This window comes from Branchiostoma lanceolatum, chromosome 11, assembly GCF_035083965.1.
Source record: "Branchiostoma lanceolatum isolate klBraLanc5 chromosome 11, klBraLanc5.hap2, whole genome shotgun sequence".
Lineage (NCBI taxonomy): Eukaryota > Metazoa > Chordata > Leptocardii > Amphioxiformes > Branchiostomatidae > Branchiostoma > Branchiostoma lanceolatum.
In genome coordinates this window covers 12504864-12527576 of record NC_089732.1, presented here as the reverse complement: position 1 = coordinate 12527576, position 22713 = coordinate 12504864, and the positions used below count along the sequence as shown (strand labels likewise).

The following is a 22713-nucleotide window of genomic DNA, read 5'->3' as shown; positions in this document are numbered from 1 at the left end:
AAAGGGGGACTGAAAAGACCACAAAACACACGAAGCGTAAATAGCCACGTTTTTTATCTCTGAAATGTATTGAGCGCTCCTTCACATTTTAGCTCGCAGAGTAGTCGTCGCACTAGCTTGTGGAATGGGGTATTAAAGCCCCCCTCCCACTTGACCCGTGGCACGCTGGCAGTGTCGCTGAGGCCGATCGAATTGACAAAGCACTCAATGAATTTCACCGACAGAAAACGAACCTTTTTTTAAAGCTTTGTGTGTTTTATTGTCTTTTTTGTCATACTTGTACGTTTTGAATGACACTCCCATTATAAAGTCAAGGTTAACACAAATCCAGTTTAGGACGCAGCGACGCCACCAGCGTGCCGCAGATCCAGTGAGAGGGGGAGGGCTTTAGCAGATACGGCGCTGCACAATATGCATTGTGTAGGACAGTGTCGTTTAATGTGTGTTTAATGTAGCAAGAGCCTCCGCCTTCAGACCCCAAAAAAGTTGGGGCGTCCCCTTAATGCTGGACTTTTATGACATTGTGCAATAGACGATAGAGAATTTTGTAATCTATCTAATAGTATATTAAAGACTTTAAACTTTATTTATTTATTGCACTACTTTGAAGATTAAACGTCTGAACTGAGTTGGTGTATACACATGAGAGCCATTTGCATTTTGATGTCAGAACATTAACAGATTGACTATCAAAATCACGGTAATAATACACATAGTTAGGATCTTCAACTATGGATTTTTATACAAAGTAAGAATCTTCTGCAACGCATTTGGAAAAATGTGAGGTACATTCGTAATAGTTTGAGTGGATGTAAGTTTTCCTCTTCGTCTGCGTACATGATTGTGGTATTCTTGAAGCTAGTAGTGAATCAGGGTGCCGGATTATTTCCGCTATTGTCAACGCCTGGGTCTAAATCTTCTGAGCCTCTGTCCATCCTTCTTGATCGCCAACCTTGTATCCCTAGAAGAACAATAACCCAAACCAAAGTCAGACCTAATATTCACACCAAATCTTCTTATATGATTATGATCTTTCAAGAATATATAGCAAAATCCTGATAACCATAACTTGTCAAGATAATTCAGCTTCTTCTACGAGACCACGTATGTCCGAGTGTAAGGTTTTGACCATCGCACACCGGGGCATGCCCCTACTCTTTTTCGAAAGGTGTAGTGGGTTCTTTAACATCCGTGGGGTGTGGCTCTCCTCAAACACGGGACCTCCATTTAACGTCCTTTCCCTAACCTAGCTACTCATTTTCACCTGAGTGAAGTGAGGAAATTTGTGTTAAGTGCCTTTCCCAAGGGCGAAACGTCGGGGCGTATGTCCAGACATGTCTGGACGAAACCCGGGATCGAACCCGGGTCCCCTTGTTTGGCAGCTGAATGTTGTTACCATTACGCCCCACGACGCCACCTGTTTCACTGTCAACCCAGTGTCAACCGAAACGTACACCACAATTTGAAGTAACCATACTTACATGAAGTATGGTCTTGTCGTCCGTCCATTTAAGTGTCTGACGGACAACCAGCCCATTTCCGTCATAGTCGGGGTACACGTACACCAGGTAGTCGCCTTCCACGGTGTAGGTCACCTGTAAGAAAATAGCATGATAAGTATACTCAGGTGAGATAACTTTATCAGAAATCGCAGTGCTGCCACTGAATTAAAAAGCAACACTATGTACTATGATACAGATGCATCAAAAAGAGACATGCAGTTATTGTGCCATTTTGTTCCCATTTGCTTCATTTTGCCAATAGACCTCTTGCCAATTACGGCGGCCATTTTGAATTTCCCGGGGTCAGCTCGGGGTCATGCTCAGGTTGCTGTGAGCCTATGATAAGCCTATGTTACAATATAGTATGCCATCTTTGGTGGTACATTTTGCCCTTCTAAGGTAAAATGATGTGGTACATGCGCCTGTCATGTGTAGAAAATATTGTTGTGGACAAGTTGACTTGATTTTGGCTAAATTCTTATTCATTTTTCATAGTTTTTGACGGGTGAATTAAGAACATCTAGTGTCAGTGCTTGAAAAAAATCGCAATTTTAGGCGACAAATTGGCTCCACTTTGCGAATGCCTTGCGCAATTTGGCGAGTCCTGTGCGATATCCGCTTTTCAGACGGCGTGTGTTCTGTACGTTCCACCTAGCTTCCGTTGCAGGCTTCCCCATGGCGATTTTTCCAACTTATCGGGGCCAGATCTTCGGCTGAGGGGGCCGTATCTGCTTGGGGACCGTACCTGCTGGGGCCTCTTATCTGCGGTTACAGGATCCCAAGCAGATACGGGGCTCCAGCAGGTAAGGTCCCAAAGCAAATACGGCCCCCCAGCCAAAGAACCTGGCCCCGATAAGAGGGCCTGCATGCCCTTTTACGTAGAGCGTAATCGGCCGTTTTAATTTTACGTAGAGCGTTGCTGACCACTCCATAATTTAGCGTAGAGCGTAGGGAGGCTTTTCTGAATTCAGCGTAGAGCGTAGGTAGGCTTTCTGAATTTAGCGTATTACGTAGCCGGCCCTCCGAATTTAGCGTAGAGCGTTGTCGGGACCCCCCCATGCAGGCCCTCCGATAAGTTAAAGAATAGCCGTGGGGAAGCCTGCAACGGAGGCTACCTTCCACCCACCTTCCTCTTGTGTCCGGCTGCGTCCGTTTCCTCACTCTCCTGTCCCAGTGTGTGAGTGTTCGCACATTCCCGGCCAAGTATCGTCTTATCAGTAAACGTGTTACCAGACACTGTCACTTCTTTAGTAATCTCTGAGGCAAGGAGCTTTTTCAAGGCATCAGGTTGGACTCCTGAAGAAAAATTGATATTGTCTTATGAATATTCATGATTGCTAATGACATAGTTGTTGTTGTGTGTATAGATATGTTATAAGGCTACACCAAGAAATTTTTATGGATGACGTCCTTTGGAGACCCTAAATCTAATGCGAGAGCTCGAAAAAACAAAAATAAGAAGGGCCGAAAAAAACAAGATGCCTAGATTTGAAATATAATAGTCGACGCCACATGTTAGGACACAAATTGAATGAGAGTACACAGTGTAACAACTAACAATTCTTTTATTCATCATGAAAACAGCAATAGTTTTAATAAATCAGTTGAAGTTGAACAGCAGTTGTTGTCCTGTCCTGTTTATTTCCATATCCCATTGATTTTGCAAGCCTGCAGAAACACATTAACGTTATATCAAAGTTACAGGAAGCGGAATTTCTTGGGGTTTTTTTTCTGGGAACAGTCCAAAATCAATGCGCGCGCGGACGTCATCCATAAAAATTACTTGGTGTAGCCTAATCACCATTCTCTAGCTAATGTTTAAATAGGAATAAGTCGTCTTCGTAACTGAGGGCACTGAGTCAAAGGTCGACGACTGCTAGGTCATTTTAAGCACGTACAGGTATGACAAGGCATTTCCTTTGTTCACCTTATCAGACAATTCCTGTCATCTCCAAAACGTTGTTTCAAGAGGTTGTCTTTCACATTAATATGCAAAAATAATAATCTAAATACACAGAAGATCACAGAGTCAAGGTATCAGATGACAGACTATATACAAGTAGATCCAGTTGAAGACTATAGTACACTGATCTTGGGTGAATGACTTCCATAATACACAAGGTTTGCACCAAGCTTTTCAAGGCTTGCATCAGTTTGATAGTGTTCTATCAACGTATGGGCACAACATTATCAGTGTTACAATATATGCTACACGGCGACAATATAACTGGTCTGTTATATTCATATCTGTTGTTATAACTGATAAGGTATGGCTGTAGCTCTTGACATGCCTGATTTCTCTAAACCGTTACGGAGGCTTGCACCAAGCTTTTCAAGGCTTGCATCAAGTTGATAGTATCCTGTGCAACTATGGGCAAAACATAAATATCAGTGTTACAATACATGCTGCACGGCGACAATATAACTGGTCTGGTATGTCTATATCTGTTATTATAACTGATAAGGTATGGTGTAGTTTCTAACATGCCCTATTTCTCTAAACCATGACGGAGTTACAGCAACAAAGAATATACCAAGTTTCTGCATGATCTCTCCAAAGTTGTCAGACTGCCCGGTGATCTTGTAGGTCCCAGATATTTTCTCCAAGTCGAACGGCATCTTTAGGGTGATTGGCTATAACGTTCTTCTAGACAGACAGGTTTCTTGACAGGTTCAACGGCTTGAAGGGGTGAATCGAAGTGGGACCCGGTGCATGAAAGGTCAGCTGGTGATGTGACCGGTGAGGTACACGTCGTCTCGCCCAAATATTGACACATGGGTACATTTACTCACCTGTAAGCAAATACGGTGAATGGCTGCGCATGCGTGTATGGTCGAGGATATAGGACTCGACATTGAGAGGTCACGGGTTGACCCCCTGGCATTTATGGTTAGCAGTACTAGTGTGTCATTGGGAAAGCACTTTACACGACTTTCCTCACTCCACCCAGGTGTTAAGTGTATTCCTGACTTCGGTTGGGGAAGTAAAAAGAGGTGGATTGAGAGGAATGGGCTCCGCCTCCCAATACCATACCCTAGACACAGCGAATAATAACAACCCACTGCCGTTACGGCCTCAAAAAAGTCTCTGAAACTATCTTTACTTTTAAGCAGATACGGTACTTTGGTAGCTAACTGTCGCTACGTTCAATGGAAACCCTTGTTAGGCCTACCTTCAGTTATTACTGTGTTGATGAAAATACATTATATATCTGGTTTCTACTGTTGAGTCAGTCGATCGCTTGCCATTCAGTAAAGGTTCAAATTTTTGTGTATCCCAGATACAATATACTCTCGGCCCAAAAGATTATCTCTTAAACAGTACAGAGTTTACTGATAGGAGAAAGATTAGCAAACTGTTGATCTCCTTCATGAAAGAGTGGTTTAACCTTATGACAACCCTTATTCCAAATATGGTGTTGTGTACTCTGCCCCAATATGTTTAGTAAAAGTAGCCAATCAGCAACGCGAAGAAAGCGTCACCAACTACGTGGTGTAGCGGAAAGCTCCCAGGTCATACGTACTGAGACCTAGTTATGTTAGGGTCTAGATGATTAAACGGGTGAGTGTTACTGTGACACCTGTCAAGTTAATAACCATATAGAATCCAAAATGGAATCTTTATGATTCCAATTATCACTTTAAAAGTCATAAATGGTCGGACTGCGAAAGAGATGAAACAATGCATGTGCTCACTTCTTTGATTTATTAGAAACGACGTTGATATTTTCAAAAGAAGCTTGAGTTAAGACTGGAAATTATGTAAATGCGTCCTCTATCTGTAGTGTGATACAGTGTCACATAGTAGAAGGCCGGAAGCACGTGGTGACCGCAGCCAAACGTAACGGCTCCGAAGGTTATCGTAGCCAGATGATCTAGACCCTTTGGCCCTCTGCCCATCCCTCGAGATCACCGACCTTGTATTCCTGGAAACACAATAGCAACAAACACATTCAAATGCGAGATCACCGACCTTGTATTCCTGGAAACGCAATAGCAACAAACACATTCAAATGCCATATTCACAACGAATGGCCCATAAGAAACTTTAGGACTCTTTTCATCATCATGATCATTACTATATAGGGGGAGGTATTATTTCACAAAAGTGCAGTTTTTGCTGGAATACGCACCTGGGGGCCGTCTTTCTGAATATGATAATGTAGATTTTTTTTCAATATTAACCCCCTGTACATACTCCTTGAAGTCAGTACCATGACAATGTACTAAACTAGTATAAAGGTATGCTAGCAAACATACTTAATGCCTTAAAGTACTAGTACTTTGAGATAATAAGAAGACATTACAGTGAATATCTGAACCCCAAATCTATTCTCTACACAGATATAAACTATTCCCAAATCACCCCCATTGCCAAAATGGACTAGGCCCATTAGAACATGTACAAACTTCAAGGGGTATGTACAGGGGGGTTAGAGACCAATGATTGCCCAAATTGTGTGATTTCTGTGGTTAGATAGACAATATCCATATTTTGAAATGCTTATTTTATAAAGTTGGAATTAATCCCCTCCCTCTATTACTAAGGCCCTTGGAGTCGACTCAGAAAACGCGAGTGCACACCCATCCGATAACAATGCAAGAGGATTTGCTTATTTCTCTCTCTACCGAAACTTATACCACAATTTGACGCAGTCTTACATGGCGAATGGTCTTGTCGTCAGTCCACCGCATTGCCTGACGAACCACCAGTCCCTTTCCGTCATGGTTCGGGTAAACGAAAACCATGCTATCACCTTCCATAGTGTAGGTCACCTGTAGATACAAAACAAGTTCATGTCTTTAACTGTCCCTGGAAGAATGCATAATGCACACATACGATTTTCTACATATAGAAACGTAGTCCAGAACATATTCTAATTAAAGAATTCGTGTGATTTCGTGACTGGATTTTTTTCCTACAGGAATCTTGTAAGATAACAAATTTTCTACTCACTTTCCTCTTCGTGCCGGTATGGTCGGTTTCCTCGCACTCCTCTCCAAAGGTAAAGGTGTTGACCGTAGTCTTGCCCAACATCGTGGATTTGTCAGTGAATGTGTTACCAGACACCGTGCATTCTACAGTAACCTCTGATGTTATAAGCATATCTAGAGCCTCAGCCGGGACACCTAAGGAATCAGACATTTTCAACTGTCATATTCTCTGCATTGAAACACCATCATCCATTACTTTAAATTAAGGGTGAGTACTGGTACATTGCGGCAAAAATTGTATCGGTACAGGTTCGGGTCTCGATTCCCCAGGTATTATACCTAATGCATTATTATAATACTTGCTCAAGGTGTGTACTTATTTGTGACTAAAGACGACTAAATCCTACAACACCCCCTGATAATTAGCACTGGAAAAGACGAGAATAAAAATATCATAATACGGCGTTGATTTGAGATTCGAACGTACAGTGAAAACGGTTAGGCCTCAAGCCCACAACAATCGTGGTGTAGTGTTAGGAAATTTAGGACACAAGCCACAGGCTAGTTCTGTGCTAGATCGTCAAGTTGTCAACAGTTCACTTATGTTTCTGTTATCATTGAAGAGTACAGGTACAGATCCTGACTTGTACCTAAACCCCTGTTACAGATTCCTGTATCTGATGGTACGTTTTAACACACATCCCTATTTCAAACCATATATCCATAGCAACAACAAGATAAAAAGTAAACGTACCGAGTTTCTTTGAAGTTATCGGAATGCTTGCCGATTTTCCATGTGCCAGAAGATCTCTCCAAGTCAAACGGCATCTTAATGCTAGTTAACTTTTTACAGTCGAGAGATTTAAGAAAGACAGGGATCTTGACGAGCTGAATCTCTAGCAGGTGTGAGTTTAAGTGGGAGGTACCCAAGATCCACGATCTATTTAAGCGGGAGGTGGGCAGAACTAAGTACACATGCCCCCCCCCCCTCAAATATTGACTAGTTGTCACACCCTACAGTTGTGAGAAAACATAGTAACCACTGATTGACAACCACCTGTCTCTACCTGACGCTTGTTATCTTCAATATACGTAGACATTTGACACACCTATCTGACTACTATGTTAACAAAAACTTGCTACTTTGACAACATCAGCCTTTGTGCATTCATCATTCAGCGGATGTATGGCATATTTGTCTAGTGCTGTCACAGTGTTTTCTCCTGTAATCCCAGATGGTCCTTCATTAACCTAATCTTTAAGTTAGTAATTACCTTCGCCGAGAAGGTTATGCAGAGGGTAGCGTTTGTTTGTGTGTGTGTCTGTAGGGGCACAGCATAACTCGAGAACGCCTTGATGGATTGTCTTGGTATTTGGTATGTTGGTAGGTTTTGATGAGACCTGAAAACGATTAGATTTTGGGCCCCCTAGCGGCTTCTTATGGTACTGCAGCGGAACTTCCTGTTTTGATATCTCGTGTTCTGGACATGCTATGGAACTGATTTTTGAGTGGTAGATAGATCTTTGGACAATGAGTAAGTGGTATGGGTTTGGGCCCCTTAGCGGCTTTTTTGGAACTGCAGGAGCAGGTTTTGCGTCTGACTTTGAAAGGGAATAACTCAAGAAGGGCTTGATGGATAGTAATGATTTTTGGTCAGTACATAGCTTGAGTGATGATGTACATGATTAGATACTTCTTATGCAAATCACTATCTAATTTGCATAATCAATGAGGAAAGTTTGTACATCCGCCAAATTCCTTGATAGGACTCTGAAACATGTGTCCATGTGTAACTGAGGAAGAGAGAAATATTAATTGATATGAACTATGCAAATGAAGACCTCATTTGAATAATTAACGAGAAAATACCATAACAAGATGGCCTTGATGGATGGTCATGATTTTTGGTATGTTGATAGCTTGTGTGGTGCTTTGTATGATTGGACGATAATTATGCAAATCAGATTCTAATTTGCATAATTAATGAGGCAACTTTAAAAATCTGCTTTGTTCCATGATATGACTTCAAATTGTAACTGAGGAAGAGAGGAATGTTGATAGATAGAAAATATGCAAATGTGGGCCTAATTTGCATACTTAATGAATAACTTCTTTAATTCCACACTGGAAAATGACGGTAATTTCATACATTTGATACTTGTTTTGTGGCATCGGGAAGTTATGTGAATATGAACATCGTCGAATCAAATTATGCTAATAAGGGCCTCATTTGCATAATTGATGATAGATATTATCATAACCTTCTTTGTTAAGCTCATAATTTGATAAGCTCATACTTTGGACATGTTATATCTTAAGACAATCAACTGGTATGATTTATAATTGATGAGAAACACTCCTAATACGTCAGTCATAAAGGTTAAAATCATTTGGCGAAGGTATGAGGTCGTGGAACTCTAGTTTGTAGATAAAAACACAACTATCTGGTGTCAGTTTATCGCTTGCCATTCGGTTAAGCCCCCCTCTCACTGGACCCGCCACACGCTGGCGGCGTCGCTGCGGCCGATCGAATTGACAAAACACTCAACGAATTTCATCGAGAGAAAAAACGGATCTCTTTAAGCTTTGTGTGTTTTGTTGTCTTTTTGGTCATACTTGTACGTTTTGAATGATATTCCCATTATAGATTCAAGGGTAACAAAAATCTAGTTTCGGACGCAGCAACGCCGCCAGCGTGCCTCGGGTCCAGTTAGAGGGGGGCTTAATGGTAGGGAATTTTTTGTGTATCCAAGGCATTGTGTGTTAACCCCAAAGGGCACCTTTTGAAATACCAAAGTGATTGCTGATAGGAGGAAAAATAGCAAACTGCTAATCATATTCATTAAATATTAAGTTTTAGCCTTACAATAGCCCTTACTCCAAATATGGTCCTACCGTTTTTTACTCCCCCAAATGTGTTTAGTAAAAGTAGCCGATCAGCAACATCAAGGAAGCGTCACCAACTGCGTGGAGTAGCAAACAACTCCCAGGTCATAAAAAGACTGAGACTAGAGGTGAGATTATATGACACCCTGAACACAACTCTTTTGTACATTATATTATAAACAGATAAGATTAACTGCGCGTTGCCCTCTAGTCCATCGTTGTGCCACATGTCCCCAGAGACGGCTTTCTTGTGTAAACCCCCCAGTGTCCCTACGGATTGACACCTCCATCCACTGTAATTAGCTACCTAATTGGTGATTAGCTACCTAAGAGTTCGACTTATTTCTCAAGGAAACCACTCTCCCTGTGGAATCAATTGCTGCAAACGAGTATCTGCAAGATCTGTGATCACGGCTATATTATGTTTACAGTTGAACGTTTCTCATGCCCTGCGCACTTTTTGTTCTGCTGAAACAGGCTGAGCCGTTTTATAAAAGACTCTACATGCACTCACACCACTCTCCTTCTCCTGTATGATACCAGACTACGAAAGAGAGGAAAACTGCGTTGATACGTGCAATTCTTTATTTCATTCAGCGACACATTGCTCATGTCATTCCAAATGCAAGAAAACGTGAAGACTAATAGAAATTTAATAGCCTGGTGTCCAGACTTGTTCAGCATTGCACACAACCAACTTTGTGAAGCGGGCATAGCTTAACAATACTGGGTAGGAGGCTAGGTGGAATTAAGTTGAGCAGGGGGTAATCTCCCAGTGGTCCGTAGGATGATAATCACTCTAGGTTTTAAATCTTCGATACCAAATATATAACAGGTAACTGTGTAAACAAACTGACTAAAAGTTTTCGAAAACAGAATGGAAGTAACTTGACACCCAGATCACCGTCGTTTGGTAAAGATCTCTTCGGGGGAGAGGTGACTCTGTGCTGCCAGGGTAAACTTTGGTACCCGGTAGTAGTTTTACGAGATAGAGGGTTGGACAATCCTACCGCGTTAAACTTTTACCGCGAGCCAATGATTACCCCGGCGGCAGAGAGTACCTTCTGCCCCGAAGGGAGTCCGTCCAAACCACGGCGAGTCTGGATGTCAGGTGGCAGGTTCGTGAAGTGTGACGTCAGTTCGGCATGCCCCCGGTCTGTTTGGAACGACGCTGTGCTGGATCGCTCGCGGCTACGATCACGGCCGAGGTCTAGATCTAGATCTTCTTGGCCTCATAGAATCCCTCCAGATCACCAATTTTGTATTCCTACAAAACAACACCAATGCAACAAACTATTTAAACAGTCACATTGCAATCTAAATCAAGTATATAATTCTTGCCAATATTCCGTGGAAACTATTTTCTTGCCATCAGTAAGTACATACATCATTATTCCTTGTGATTTGAATGATTCAAGGTAAATGTACACTTCTTGCAAGACAAAAAAGAATTGATTTGCAATGTCTGAAATCAGTGAAATCATTATAAAACAAATGCCTGGTTGGTCAATATGAAAATTAGCAAGATTAGTTTGAAACAAAATCGTGAAAAATCGTGAACTGTCTCACCGTGCGGGCGGTGTTGGCGTCAACCAGTCGGCGGGTCTTACGGACCACCAGTCCCTTCCCGTCATGGTTGGAATAGTTGATCATCAGGGCGTCCCCATCAATGGTGTGGGTCGCCTAGAGGGCAAAAAAAAGGTTGTTATATGCCCAACCAAAAAAAGATTTGAACCAATAAAAAAACATTGGAAAAAAAAAAAAAAAAAAACATTTGAACCACAAAAAAATTATAAAAAAATTCACGCAGGAAAAAATAAATAAATAAACCAAGACAGAAAAAAATATCGCCGTTCTTGTGGGCCACCGTACTAAACTGTCTGTTTTCACAAGGAAACATTCTAAATAAAATCTCAGGACAAAAGATTGATATCGAAAGTAGATGATCATGCATGATGCTAACTATTTGCACGATCGTATTTTCCTTAAAGCGGGTATCTAACTAAACTACACGTGCCTACAATACCTAATTCTGCCAAATAATCGCGGCGACTTTGTGAGTTTTCGCCAATATTTCCCTACGGTGACATTGCCTTGCGACGTGACATCTAAACCAAAATATCGATTTTCCCTTTATCGGCTCATAATCAGATACAGTATTGTGTGATTAAAAAGACAAAAACGTAATTTCAGCCGACAAATTTGCGCCGTTTTGAGATGATTTGAGTTCGCAATTTGGCCCAATTAGGCGCGTTAGGAACGCAAAAAAACAGTCAAATCCTATCCAATTTTCTCTATTTGCAATTATCAGTACAACAATAATCTACAGTCATATCTATGACATCTATCTATTTATCTATCTAACTTAAAATAAATTTATTATTTATCTATCTTTGTATCTATCAATCTATTATCTCCTACCTTCTTATTCGGTGTGATCGGATCGTCGCACTCTGTCCCGAGAGTGAAGGTGCTTTCACTGGCCTTCCCCATCACAGTATACTTCATGGTATAGGTGTTACCAGATGCCTTGATGTCTACCACAACTTCTACCGAATCCATGTTTTCAATGAGCGCTTGTGGTTCCCCTGAAAACATTCAACAGAACATCCGTGAATAATTTCATCAGGTTGGCGAATGACTGAAATTTCAACAGAACATCCGTGAATGATTTTAATTATTAAAAATCTAATTTAAATTATTTAAATTAGTTAAATTGTTCAAATTATCAAAATTATCAAAATTATCAAAATTATTAAAAAATTTATTTAAAATTTTATTAAAATTTTTATTGAAATTTTTATTGAAATTTTTATTAAAATTTTTATTAAAATTTTTATTAAAATTTTTAAAATCTTAATTAAAAATTATTTCAACAGAACATCCGTGAATAATTTCATCAGGTTGGCGAATGACTGAATAGCAAGGTTCTTTTATTTACAACCAAGTATTTTACAAGAGCCGACGTTTCGATGACTGTCAGTCATCTTCATCAGGGCAATACTGACTGGTTCACAGTGCACTGAAGCTATCACTGCTTACAATGCAGTCCCAAACGTTAAGTATTGATGCATAACTGTTAAGCCCCCGTCACAAATAAGAAATTCAGCTCGGCCGACGTGTTGGCGAGCTTCAAATGTACATTTTTGGCCGAAATACGGCCGACGTCTTGTCGATTACGCGGGCTTCGGGCGATTTTTAGAAATAAAAGTTGATCCAAATATTTGGCCTTTTACCAGGTTAGTCGATACTGACTTCGCCCATGTCCAAGAGATGGTACCATCTCATGGGGGATTTGTAGTTTTTAGTGTTCGACGGACGTCACCCGAGATTTTCATCGGAAAATTCGGTCGACGCTCGGGCGATTTTGAAATTCGGCGAGCTTCGGGCGATTTACAAAGTCAGCCGAGGCTCGCATGAATTGTGACGCCGGCTTTAAGCAACAATGGTGAGATGATGCGGTGGTAAATAAGAGAACCTTGCTACCCATTGAACAGAACACTCGATTTTTTCTATCCTCAATTAGCTTCACATTTCCTGCATAGTTGATATCTATCGATATCCCTCTCTTTCTCAGTTACATATGTCACATGTTTGAGAGTCTTGTAATGGAATGCAGCGGAATTTTAAACTCTTATAGACCGAAATGTATTTAGGTTTCTTTCCGGGTTCCTACTTGCCCTACGTTTTACAAAATAAAATGACTTACCAAGTTTCTGCATGACCTGCGCGAGATTGTCAGACTTCTTGGAGAGTTTCCAGGTACCAGAAAAGTTTTCCAAATTAAGAGGCATTTTGGAAGTTAGGATTCGGCTCGTCGTCCGTCGAAGAAGGAAAGAAGACCAGGATCTTTGCCACTCTTGCACAGTTGAGCTTTTCTGGGGCGTATCTAGGTGTGACAGGCCTTTTAAAAGATTTAGCCTCTGGAGGCGTGGTCAACGTAGTACGCACGCGCAGAATGGTAATTTGCATATCGTCGCATATTGTGACCAATCAGGATACATCTCTGTGGACAAACTATTCCCTTGAGTTACGCAGTCACATGTCCCCAGCCTTTGTTTCACAATTAATCTGTTGCTAAATTCAGTTTAAATAGCCTGAGTGTATTATAACTAATTCCATCTAGATAAAAGCCGAATAAGGAGTATTCACTGGATTTTGAAATGATAAAGTATATTTGAAAGGATCCGGTCCAATTAAGATAAGCGTTAAGCCATCTTTTTGGGGTGTTTCTTGGGCCGAGCCCAATAGATTCCCAAATGTGATTAAGACTAGATAATGAGTAGATCAGGCACTCATCCTGGGTTAAGCCTCTTCCGCGCAGTCGAAGAGCTTCGGTCGTATTCATCGATCGCAAGAAAGTCGCCGAATTCAAAATTGAAAAAGAGACACCTATTTGGGGCCGAACAATCCACCCTATCACATTGGAAGCTGCATGGGGACTTGCGAACATCGGTCGATCCCTAAAATCGTCATGATCTAGAGGACATTTGCACCTGACGAATAACTTCCCAGAATGTCATTTAGAACTCGCAGACTCAGCACTCGGGCGATCGATTTACGTGCTGTGTGATAGGGGAAGAAGAAGAACTTTATTGCATGACAATTGTACATGGTACAAAGTATGGCAAGAGTTCGTTAACATAACACAAAGTGGAGGTATAGAATAAGACTTAACATCATATGGATTGGCGCGGGTTCTAATCCCGGGAGCGGCATGCTTGCCCCTTTGGGTTTTTACAGTGGTTCCCACACCGGCCCTGTGAGTAACGATCAGATCACACGGGGATGTCGTACTCGGAGACTCGGGACGAGTCTTGACAGAAAAGGGGGAGTAGTGTAACAGTGGGGATCAACCTCCACTAACTGACCAGTCTAACTGGTCCGGACCTTTTAGCCTAGTGGTTAGCGCGTTGAGTTCCCAAGCCGTGCGGATCGGGATTGGGCGGGTTCTAATCCCGGTAGCGGCGTACTCGCCCTTTTGGGTTTTTACAGTTTATGTACATCCCAGCAACCAAAAGCCAAGTCGATATAGAGCTCAGTGTCTAATACTCCCACCCTATCCTTGGAAACAATCTGACAACTCTAAATATTATGATTTTATTTATTTTCTTTTCATTATGGTGATTTTGACAATATTGAGAAGCTACACGTTACGTTAGGCGCATGTACTAACTTCGACTCTGGTCGGTCAATATCATATTTCATAGACTCAAAATATACAGTCACCGTGACGCTTTGTCACACGACTTTTAATCATTGACAAGGATAGCAGACAGTATGTTCTCTTCGGCGAGTTGTATAGGAATTGGGGAAGGAGGCACTCAAGCTAACCGACATCTTTCGCACCGCAATCGTCCTTCAGTAAAGATACTACAGCGAGTCCCATCCAATGAGAAATATACATAGGAATTGGGGAAGGAGGCACTCAAGCTATTCGGCGAGTTGTATAACACAAAGGTTGTGCAGAATAGTCCTTTTTAGCCTCCTTCGCAGGCTTCCTAGAACGGCGGCGTATATATTTGGGGGAGGGGGGTGACGCAAGTTCTTACACGGGCCAAGGTTCTCTAATGCCGGCAAGGGAGTTTCGCTGCCAAGGGAGTTAGGCGACATAACTTCCTCGGCAGCGAAACTCCCTTGCCGGCATTAGAGAACCTTGGCCCTGTAAGAACTTGCATCACCCCCCTCCCCCAAATATATACGCCGCCGTTGTAGGAAGCCTGCGAAGGAGGCTAAGTCACGAACTAGCACTTGCAGAGAGTGGACTACACCACTCGTTTTACCTCCGCCCAGCCTTCCATGTCATCAACGTTCAGCTCCTGTTTATAAAGAATAAACATAAAAATTAGCGTGTCATTGATTGTATCACATTATCTCTCTCTATCTTTCGCTCTCTCTCCCCCTCTCTCTTTCTCTCTCCCCCTCTCTCTCTCCCTCTCTCTCTTTCTCTCTCTCTCTCACTTTCTCTCTCTCCCCCTCTCTCTTTCTCTCTCTCTCCTCTCTCTCTCCCTCACTTTCTCTCTCCCTCTTCCTCTCTCTTACTCTATTTTGCTCACAAATACACACTTTCTCTTTGTCTCTCTCTCTGTCTGCCTCTCTCTCTCTCTCTCTCTCTCTTTCTCTCTCCCTTACATACACACACACTCTTTTTTCTCTCTGTCTGTCTCTCTCTCTCTCTACCGTGTGTGTACTGCCGCGTGTGTGTATACACGAAATTCAACACAATATAGCTGATACTGTCTTGATACCAGAAAGATAAAACAAGCTTACCGTACGTATGGTGTTGTCGTCCACGAAGCGGCGAGCACTGTGGAAGTTAAGGCCTTTCCCGTTCACGCTAGGATAAGTGTTCACCAGGGTGTCCCCCTCCAAGCTGTAGGTCACCTTAAGAAAAAAGAGCACATGTACACCATTAGCAATACAGGATATTTGGAGTTTCTTTTAACACAACCAGGTAATCTCACCTGCTGACGTTTCGGTGTCTGTCAGACACCTTCCTCAGAGCTTCTGACTGGAGTACTGCTTCTCGCCGCTATAAGTAGCTGATGCAGGTGGCGCTTTTGCGGCGAGAACGTTATCCCAAATGTGGCTGAGCTTGTATCCCCCCTCGTCTCGGTTTGCTCGTTATCGGCTACTTATAACGGTGAGAAGCAGTACTCCAGTCAGAAGCTTTGAAGAAGGTGTCTGACAGACACCGAAACGTCAGCAGGTGAGATTACCTGGTTGTTTTAAAAGAAACTCCAAATATCCTATGTTCTACCAACCTGATGAAATTATTTTCGGAAATTAGCAATACACCTTTTAAAAACGTCAAAATATGGCATATAGGATTAGGATAGTCGTCATAACTAGACATGCCTCCATGACAATGTTCTGCTTCATTTGGTCAAGGTCTCGCCTTTTACCTTTATATACAGTAATCATGCTTTGGAGGTTTTGCAAAGAGTTGTTAGGAAAAAGTTGGACGTATATCACAATGATAGCCAACTGATTGATATGTTTTAGATATTCAAATTCTATTGTAATACATGATCGAAGGCTGATTGCTAGGAGAAACAAGACAAATACTGATAAGAGATACATATATTAAGGGCTACATCTCATGTTGTGCTTCATTCTAAAATGTACATGGTGCTAGTTAGGAACATCTAATAGTATATGTAAGAAGACTTTTACCTGTCGCAAAATGTACAGTTCGGCTTTTAATAAGGTTGTATTGAATAATAAGTCCATGCCCGAGGGACAATTGCAAATACAAAAAGATGCAAAATCATATATATCCTACATCCTGAAACATACATCATGCTAATTTTACTAGGTTTGAATACTTCCTTTGAGGTAAGTGGAAGACGAATTTATAGATCTAAAAGGTTAGCACAACAATCGTCTTTCGTGTACCCATAATGCCCCGTGTCTCCCAGCAGGCAATGCGCTTTATACCCACCATCCTTTTCGTGCCCCACGCGTCTTGTTCCTCGCTCTCAACACCCAAGGTGAAGGTGTTGACTGACGTCATACCGAACTTTGTGAGCTTGTAGGTGAACTTGTCGCCCGAAACTATCATCTGTACAGAGTATTCCATCTCTAGTATCTTCGGCACCATACTTGGCGGGATACCTGCACTAGTATAGAGCACATTCATAGCTCAGTTACACGCATGTGGATACATATATTCTGTTTGTTGTTAAGGAGGAGTTATGAACAATTTACTATCACGATGGTCAAATATGGGCGCAAAATTTCCAGACTTTTTTAGAATTCGAACAACATTCTTTTATGTTCGAAGTGGCGTATTCGAATAGAACGTGCGTTCTATTTGGGGTCACTCGCGGCCATTGCTGGTTTTCACTGTAAATCCGCGCCAAAACGCCCTTTCTGTCCTAGGTCCCTTGCACAAGAAGAAATAAACACTTTATCACAAATACAAACTATTTTCTGGACAGTATATCTTTGCTGACATTTTGTTGTGGGTATGGAACATATAGCCAAGCAACTGGCGCCATTGTTGATGACTTTGAATGTTGCAGGACTTGTTTACGCCGGCATCAAGTACCCCCTCCCCCTATTCATTAGGCATGACATTATTCCAAAGTGGTATGAAAAACTCGAACAATGTGAGTTCAAACTCACTCATCGAGGGCTTAAATTATCGAGAACTAACATCCCCAGGCTTCTGTTTTAGGGATTTTTCTGATACGGCGGAAATTGTGAATTACCGGTGTTTGAGTGTAAAAAAAATAATTTTTGGACCTATTTTTGGTCGTAGAAATAATTTGAAAGAGAAATTTAAAAAATCCAAAAACAGAAAGCTTAGTATTATTGTTATTGTTCAGAATATAGAAGATTGGAATTTCTAGTCACGTTTAGAACCAAGTTATTTAAACCGTTTTGTTATTTTGTCCACCGAACATCCTTTCTAAAACAGCCAACTTGGCCAACCTAAGAAAATATTCAGACAAAATTATGCAACATGCGTAAAACGGCAGGATTTGAGGTATACATATTGACTAATTTCATTTCTGATAGGCGAGACACGTGCGAGAGATCGTTTTTCTAAATATCATGATCTTTTAGAAGATGTTACGGCTCCCCCGGGGACCACGCGGGAGTCCCGGTAACCTGATACGCTCCCTTACAGTGGAAATTTTCCCCTGGTAACGAACCATCGTGTATACTCTTTGCCGTGTGTTCACATCGTGATCAAACGTATAGCAAGTGGAGATTCAGAAGGAACAAACCTTCCGTAAACATTACATAAGTTTGAGTTATTCTATCCTGGTTTGTTGGTTGATCGATTGGTTGGTTGGTTGGTTGGTTACTTGGTTGATTGGTCTATCTTGGTATAAGCAAAACAGATGTGAATGCAGTTAATACATTTCTAAAGGGGGTCTTGGTCTTTGTGGCAAATTGGCAACAATTAAGTGAAGTTGTGGAGAGGTTCTGCATCTAAATCTAACAATCTTTGTATTACAAACCCTCTACCGTGAGGGAGTCTTTAGTTTGACCCTTCAACGACCCCTTCGCTTGGGTATCTTTTCTGGTCCACTTGGCACCATAGAACGTCGTCATACCTCTGAATGGCTCATATTACATTGTGCAAACATGTGTCAAGCACAAGTTAAAGGGTTCTGTGCTTTTAAGAACACCTAGGTTCCACCAGCACACCTACCGAGTTTCTGCAGCATCTCGCCATAGTTGTCAGAGTTTCCGCTCGCCTTCCAAGTCCCTGTCTCCTTAGCTATGTCAAAGGGCATCTTAGAGGGTCCTTAGAGCTTCTTGTGAGGAGAACGCTGACCAGGTAGACTTGGAACACACACGTCTTGTAAATATCGACAAAACTGTCTTTAAGGAGCAGGTCAAAGGTGAAGTGGGCGTGGCTAGGATAGGACCGTCAGTCACTCTGCCTATGTGCAATCGATATACCTTGGGTCGTGTGGGCCATGGCACGTATCAAGTTTACTATGTAGAGTTAATTTTCGTCGCATTTTTTGTATTTTTCCCCTGGTGGTATGAACAAACAGCAGATAAACCAAAAGTCGTATGCTTAATGTCTTCTTTATTAAAGTTAAACTTCACTTACGTTTTATGGATGTTCATTGCTTTTGGCAGGCAGAAACCTTAAGTGCTGATGAACATAATGAGATGCTTTTAATTCAAACCAAGACCTTATCTTCATAATTAATAAATAAGAGTTGACATTCCCTTTCAATGTGCGTATGCGAGTGGACGCCTCCCTGCAGTGACGGATTTTGATTCAGGGGTGGTTAGGCGTACTGCTGTGTTTCAGAGTCACCGAATTCAAAATCGCCAGAGACAACAATTTTTTGGCAAAAAATCCACCTTATCTGCTGTGTGACAGGGGCTTTATGCACAAACCAACAAACAAAGACCCCAGGATAAAGTGCTTAGTGTCCAATACCTCCCACTATATCCCTGGAAACAACCTGGCAACTCCATACAATAAGATTTTACTTTGAATAGTTTTGATATTGTGAGAAGATACCGGAGATAATAAGCTTCACTGGTGGCTCGACAATGTATTTCTTCGACTCACAAACAACAATCACACTCACATTTTGTTACACACCTTTTAATAGTTTACAAGGATAGCAGACAGTATGTTCTCGTTGATCTTTTCAGCGTGATGACTAGGACAAATTCTGCGAAGAATATTTTGCCTGTTCCTTGTTGTATGCTACGAACTAGGATTTGTAGAGAGTAGACTACACCACTCGCTTGGCCTCCGACCAGCCTTCCATGTCACCAACCTTCAGCTCCTGTGGAGAGAAATCAATACAAATCAAACGTTTATTTTTTTATTTATGGACGTACCGCTATGTATGTATTTCTCTCTCTCTCTCTCCCTCCCTCCCTCTCTCTCCTCTCTCTCTCTCTATATATATATATTTGTCTTCCTGACTTTCTCCTTCATTGTGTGTGTGTTTGTGTGTGTGTGTTTGTCTTTGTGTTTGTTTTTTGCATGTATGTATGTATGTATGTATGTATGTATGTATGTATGTGTGCGTGGGTATATATGTGTGTGTGCGTGCGTGCGTGTGTATGTAAGTGTGCGTGCGTGTGTGTGCGTGCGTGCGTGTGTGTACGTACGTATGTGCGTGTGTGTGTATGCATGCATGTGTGTGTGTGTGTGTGTGAACGCGTGTGTGTGTGCACGCGCGTGTGTGTGTCTGTGTGTATGTCTGTGTGTCTGTGCGTGCGTTTGTGTGCGTCTTTGTGTGTATCCATGAAGATAAACATATGCAAAAATCAATGCCAAACAACGAAGTCGGTACTGCTTCCATAGAAGAATGGCACCGGGAATATAAAACAGCCTTACCGTACGTATGGTGTTGTCGTCCACGAAGCGGCGAGCACTTCGGAAATGTAAGCCTTTCCCGTCCACGCTAGGATAGGTGTTCACAAGCGAGTCTCCTTCTAAGCTGTATGTCACCTACAGAGAGCATACGAGACCAAATGTACGCTATAGATATGCAATTCATCTTTGGAAACGTCAAAATATGGCATGTCATATTGGGCTATTCGTTATTACTAGGGACGCCTAAATGATCGCAGTGTTATCCCTTCTTTTAACTGAGGATTCCGTCTTTCGTCTATTATGCTTTGGGGCTCATGCAAATACTTATGATATTTGTACATATATCACAATTGAAAAAGTTTTAATCGAATCTATATGTATGAAGGCTCATTGATGTGATACTATACCATGAATTTTACCTGCCACAAGATGTAAAGTTTGGCTTTTCGTAACGGTTGTACTGTTTAATAAGTTCATTGCAAAACATGCCTGAAGACTAATTGCAAATACACATACATTTAGATATAAAATGATAAATGCAGCAGTGATATACTGCTTCTTGGTTATCTTACATCCTGAAACATATATCGAGCTAATCGTATTGGGTTTGACTTCTTCTTTCGATAAAATTTACGGATCAAAAATTTACGGATCGTTTTTCGTGTACCCACAATGCCCTGCGTCTCCCAGCATGCAATGTTTTTTCTACCCACCATCCTTTTCGAGCCCCATGCGTCTTGCTCCTCGCTCTCCACGCCCAAGGTGAAGGTGTTGTCTGACGTCATACCGAACTCTGTGAGCTTGTAGGTGAACTTGTCCCCCGAAACAGTCATCTCTACCGAGTACTCTATCTCAAGGATCTTCGGCAGCATATCCGGCGGGACACCTACATTAGAATAGGCACATTCATTGGTTAGTTTCACGTATTTTGATACATATTCACTCCGTGAAGGAGGTCAGTGACCTCCGACAGGAGTATTGTGATTGGTCATGTCCGTAGGTACGCAGCTATAACTCACAATCCCTTTGCTGCATTCGTTTGTAGATTGACATGTCGTCTGCTAGTATGCACAAGATGTGATGCACGCTGTGTTTTTTTTAAACGTAGCAGTTTTTATAGGTAATGTTAAACGAAACCCTCATCTTGAAGGTTGTTGTTGTTGTCAGTAAGAATTTTTTTAGGATTTTCTTACGAGGAGTTTATAAACTAAATACTATACGTTTTTGGTGGTCACAGCGTAATCAAACGTATATAGAAAGGGGAGATTCAGAGAGAAACATGATTTTCTATAAGCTAGATTTGATACAAATATCGGTTTTCTATTTTGCAATTAATTAGATGATTGGTTTCTTCAGTATAAGCAAAAAAAGCTGTGAATGCAATTTATTAATGAACGGGTTTTAGTTGTTGAAACGTTATATTTGATCTAAGATTATTTGTAACGCAAACCTTGTACCGTGAGGGACCCAAAAGTCTTTTCTTTGACCCTTAAACGACCCCTCCGCTTGGGTATCATTTCTGGTCCACTTGGCACCAAAGAACGTCGTCATGCCACTGGACAGTTCACGTTACACTGTGCAAATATTTAACAAGCACAGAAGAAAGGGTCCCACACCCTAAGGACTCTACCTTAGATTCCACCAACACACCTACCGAGTTTCTGCAGTATCTCGCCATAGTTGTCAGAGTTTCCGCTCGCCTTCCAGGTACCTGTCTCCTTAGCTATGTCAAAAGGCATCTTAAACGGTCGTTAGAGCTTCTTGTGAGGAGAACGCTGGCTAGGTAGACTTGGAACACACACGTCTTGTAAATACCGGCAACACTGTCTTTAAGGAGCAAATAGAAGCAGGTCAAATGCGAAGTGGGCGTGGCTAGCATAGAACCAATAGGCCGTTGGTAACTATTGGCAACTGTCAGTCACTCTGTCTCTGTGCAATCGATATACCTAGGGTCGTGTGGGTCAAGCTTGCCATATAGAGTTATGTCGCATTTTGTGTACATTTTTCCTGGTGGTATGACTTGGCGACAAACAGAAGACAAACCACAACCTCATCTTTTTCACAGAAAAATAAAAATCAAAGTTTTATGATTGACTGTTTTTCATGTCATTTTGTATCAAAATTCTGCAATGTCCAACACAGAAAATTGGACGTAATTTTTTTACTGGTCAACTCGAGTCTTTGTTAAGGAATGAGCAATCCACTACCTCTGTGACGTCACCTTATGCAAATAGGACATGTGACTCGGTGAACAATGGATCATAAGTTGCAGAAAGTATATAGCGCCCTCCGTCTCTGTCAAGGGATGGTTGAAAGGCCCTGATATAAATGGCTTCCTCTTGCAAAAAAGTGTTCATTGACAAAGACTGGATGGAGTTGATCAATCGAAAATTTAGGCAAGTCCTTTTCTGTGTGCTGGAAATTACAGTTCAACTTTGATACAGAATAACTTCTAATAACACAGATGAACTCTCAAGCGTTTTGCATGTCACCTGTCGTCTATGTACAGAGATGACACCTGCCGAACGCGTTGGTGTACTACAGGACTTGTTAGTTGTTAATCTCCAAGCGGA

General features: G+C 41.6%; 5 protein-coding genes across 5 annotated transcripts; all 5 read right to left on the bottom strand.

Moving 5' to 3' along the window:
- Window positions 1-414: 414 nt before the first annotated feature.
- LOC136444236 (fatty acid-binding protein, liver-like) lies at window positions 415-4302 on the bottom strand. Its single transcript, XM_066441746.1, has 4 exons — window positions 4037-4302; window positions 2629-2798; window positions 1482-1595; window positions 415-961 (listed from the first exon to the last, which is right to left on the bottom strand). Exons 1-4 carry the CDS (start codon window positions 4119-4121, stop codon window positions 911-913), a joined length of 420 nt encoding a protein of 139 aa, XP_066297843.1. The 5' UTR covers window positions 4122-4302; the 3' UTR covers window positions 415-910.
- Window positions 4303-5189: 887 nt separating this feature from the next.
- LOC136444262 (fatty acid-binding protein, liver-like) lies at window positions 5190-7384 on the bottom strand. The gene is made up of 4 exons (XM_066441776.1): window positions 7188-7384; window positions 6460-6654; window positions 6165-6278; window positions 5190-5428 (listed from the first exon to the last, which is right to left on the bottom strand). The coding sequence occupies exons 1-4, from the start codon at window positions 7263-7265 to the stop codon at window positions 5378-5380; spliced, it is 438 nt and encodes a 145-aa protein (XP_066297873.1). The 5' UTR covers window positions 7266-7384; the 3' UTR covers window positions 5190-5377.
- A 2507-nt stretch (window positions 7385-9891) lies between these two features.
- LOC136445262 (fatty acid-binding protein, liver-like) lies at window positions 9892-13341 on the bottom strand. The gene is made up of 4 exons (XM_066443167.1): window positions 13034-13341; window positions 11746-11912; window positions 10894-11007; window positions 9892-10591 (listed from the first exon to the last, which is right to left on the bottom strand). The coding sequence occupies exons 1-4, from the start codon at window positions 13116-13118 to the stop codon at window positions 10541-10543; spliced, it is 417 nt and encodes a 138-aa protein (XP_066299264.1). The 5' UTR covers window positions 13119-13341; the 3' UTR covers window positions 9892-10540.
- A 1748-nt stretch (window positions 13342-15089) lies between these two features.
- On the bottom strand, window positions 15090-18680 carry LOC136444261 (fatty acid-binding protein Fh15-like). Its single transcript, XM_066441775.1, has 4 exons — window positions 18494-18680; window positions 16769-16941; window positions 15595-15708; window positions 15090-15143 (listed from the first exon to the last, which is right to left on the bottom strand). Exons 1-4 carry the CDS (start codon window positions 18576-18578, stop codon window positions 15090-15092), a joined length of 426 nt encoding a protein of 141 aa, XP_066297872.1. The 5' UTR covers window positions 18579-18680.
- A 718-nt stretch (window positions 18681-19398) lies between these two features.
- LOC136444592 (fatty acid-binding protein, liver-like) lies at window positions 19399-22403 on the bottom strand. Its single transcript, XM_066442216.1, has 4 exons — window positions 21795-22403; window positions 20854-21026; window positions 20162-20275; window positions 19399-19601 (listed from the first exon to the last, which is right to left on the bottom strand). Exons 1-4 carry the CDS (start codon window positions 21877-21879, stop codon window positions 19548-19550), a joined length of 426 nt encoding a protein of 141 aa, XP_066298313.1. The 5' UTR covers window positions 21880-22403; the 3' UTR covers window positions 19399-19547.
- Between the last annotated feature and the right edge of the window lie 310 nt (window positions 22404-22713).

What these genes read in the sequence shown, in the direction of transcription:
- LOC136444261 (XM_066441775.1), bottom strand. Translation starts at nt 18,578, where the DNA reads ATGCCCTTTGACATAGCTAAGGAGACAGGGACTTGGAAGGCGAGCGGA. An exon ending in CGTGGGGCACGAAAAGGATG is followed by an intron (nt 15,709 to 16,768) that starts GTGGGTATAAAG and finishes TTTTTTCTTAAG; the next exon opens with GTGACCTACAGCTTGGAGGG. An exon ending in ACGACAACACCATACGTACG is followed by an intron (nt 15,144 to 15,594) that starts GTAAGCTTGTTT and finishes CTTTATAAACAG; the next exon opens with GAGCTGAACGTTGATGACAT.
- LOC136444592 (XM_066442216.1), bottom strand. Translation starts at nt 21,879, where the DNA reads ATGCCTTTTGACATAGCTAAGGAGACAGGTACCTGGAAGGCGAGCGGA. An exon ending in CGAGATACTGCAGAAACTCG is followed by an intron (nt 21,027 to 21,794) that starts GTAGGTGTGTTG and finishes ATTCTAATGTAG; the next exon opens with GTGTCCCGCCGGATATGCTG. An exon ending in CATGGGGCTCGAAAAGGATG is followed by an intron (nt 20,276 to 20,853) that starts GTGGGTAGAAAA and finishes TGCTCTCTGTAG; the next exon opens with GTGACATACAGCTTAGAAGG.
- LOC136445262 (XM_066443167.1), bottom strand. Translation starts at nt 13,118, where the DNA reads ATGCCTCTTAATTTGGAAAACTTTTCTGGTACCTGGAAACTCTCCAAG. An exon ending in GCAGGTCATGCAGAAACTTG is followed by an intron (nt 11,913 to 13,033) that starts GTAAGTCATTTT and finishes GAATGTTTTCAG; the next exon opens with GGGAACCACAAGCGCTCATT. An exon ending in CGATCACACCGAATAAGAAG is followed by an intron (nt 11,008 to 11,745) that starts GTAGGAGATAAT and finishes TTTGCCCTCTAG; the next exon opens with GCGACCCACACCATTGATGG.
- LOC136444236 (XM_066441746.1), bottom strand. Translation starts at nt 4,121, where the DNA reads ATGCCGTTCGACTTGGAGAAAATATCTGGGACCTACAAGATCACCGGG. An exon ending in AGAGATCATGCAGAAACTTG is followed by an intron (nt 2,799 to 4,036) that starts GTATATTCTTTG and finishes ATTTTTCTTCAG; the next exon opens with GAGTCCAACCTGATGCCTTG. An exon ending in CAGCCGGACACAAGAGGAAG is followed by an intron (nt 1,596 to 2,628) that starts GTGGGTGGAAGG and finishes ATTTTCTTACAG; the next exon opens with GTGACCTACACCGTGGAAGG.
- LOC136444262 (XM_066441776.1), bottom strand. Translation starts at nt 7,265, where the DNA reads ATGCCGTTTGACTTGGAGAGATCTTCTGGCACATGGAAAATCGGCAAG. An exon ending in ATACCGGCACGAAGAGGAAA is followed by an intron (nt 6,279 to 6,459) that starts GTGAGTAGAAAA and finishes TTGTATCTACAG; the next exon opens with GTGACCTACACTATGGAAGG. An exon ending in ACGACAAGACCATTCGCCAT is followed by an intron (nt 5,429 to 6,164) that starts GTAAGACTGCGT and finishes TTGTGTTTCCAG; the next exon opens with GAATACAAGGTCGGTGATCT.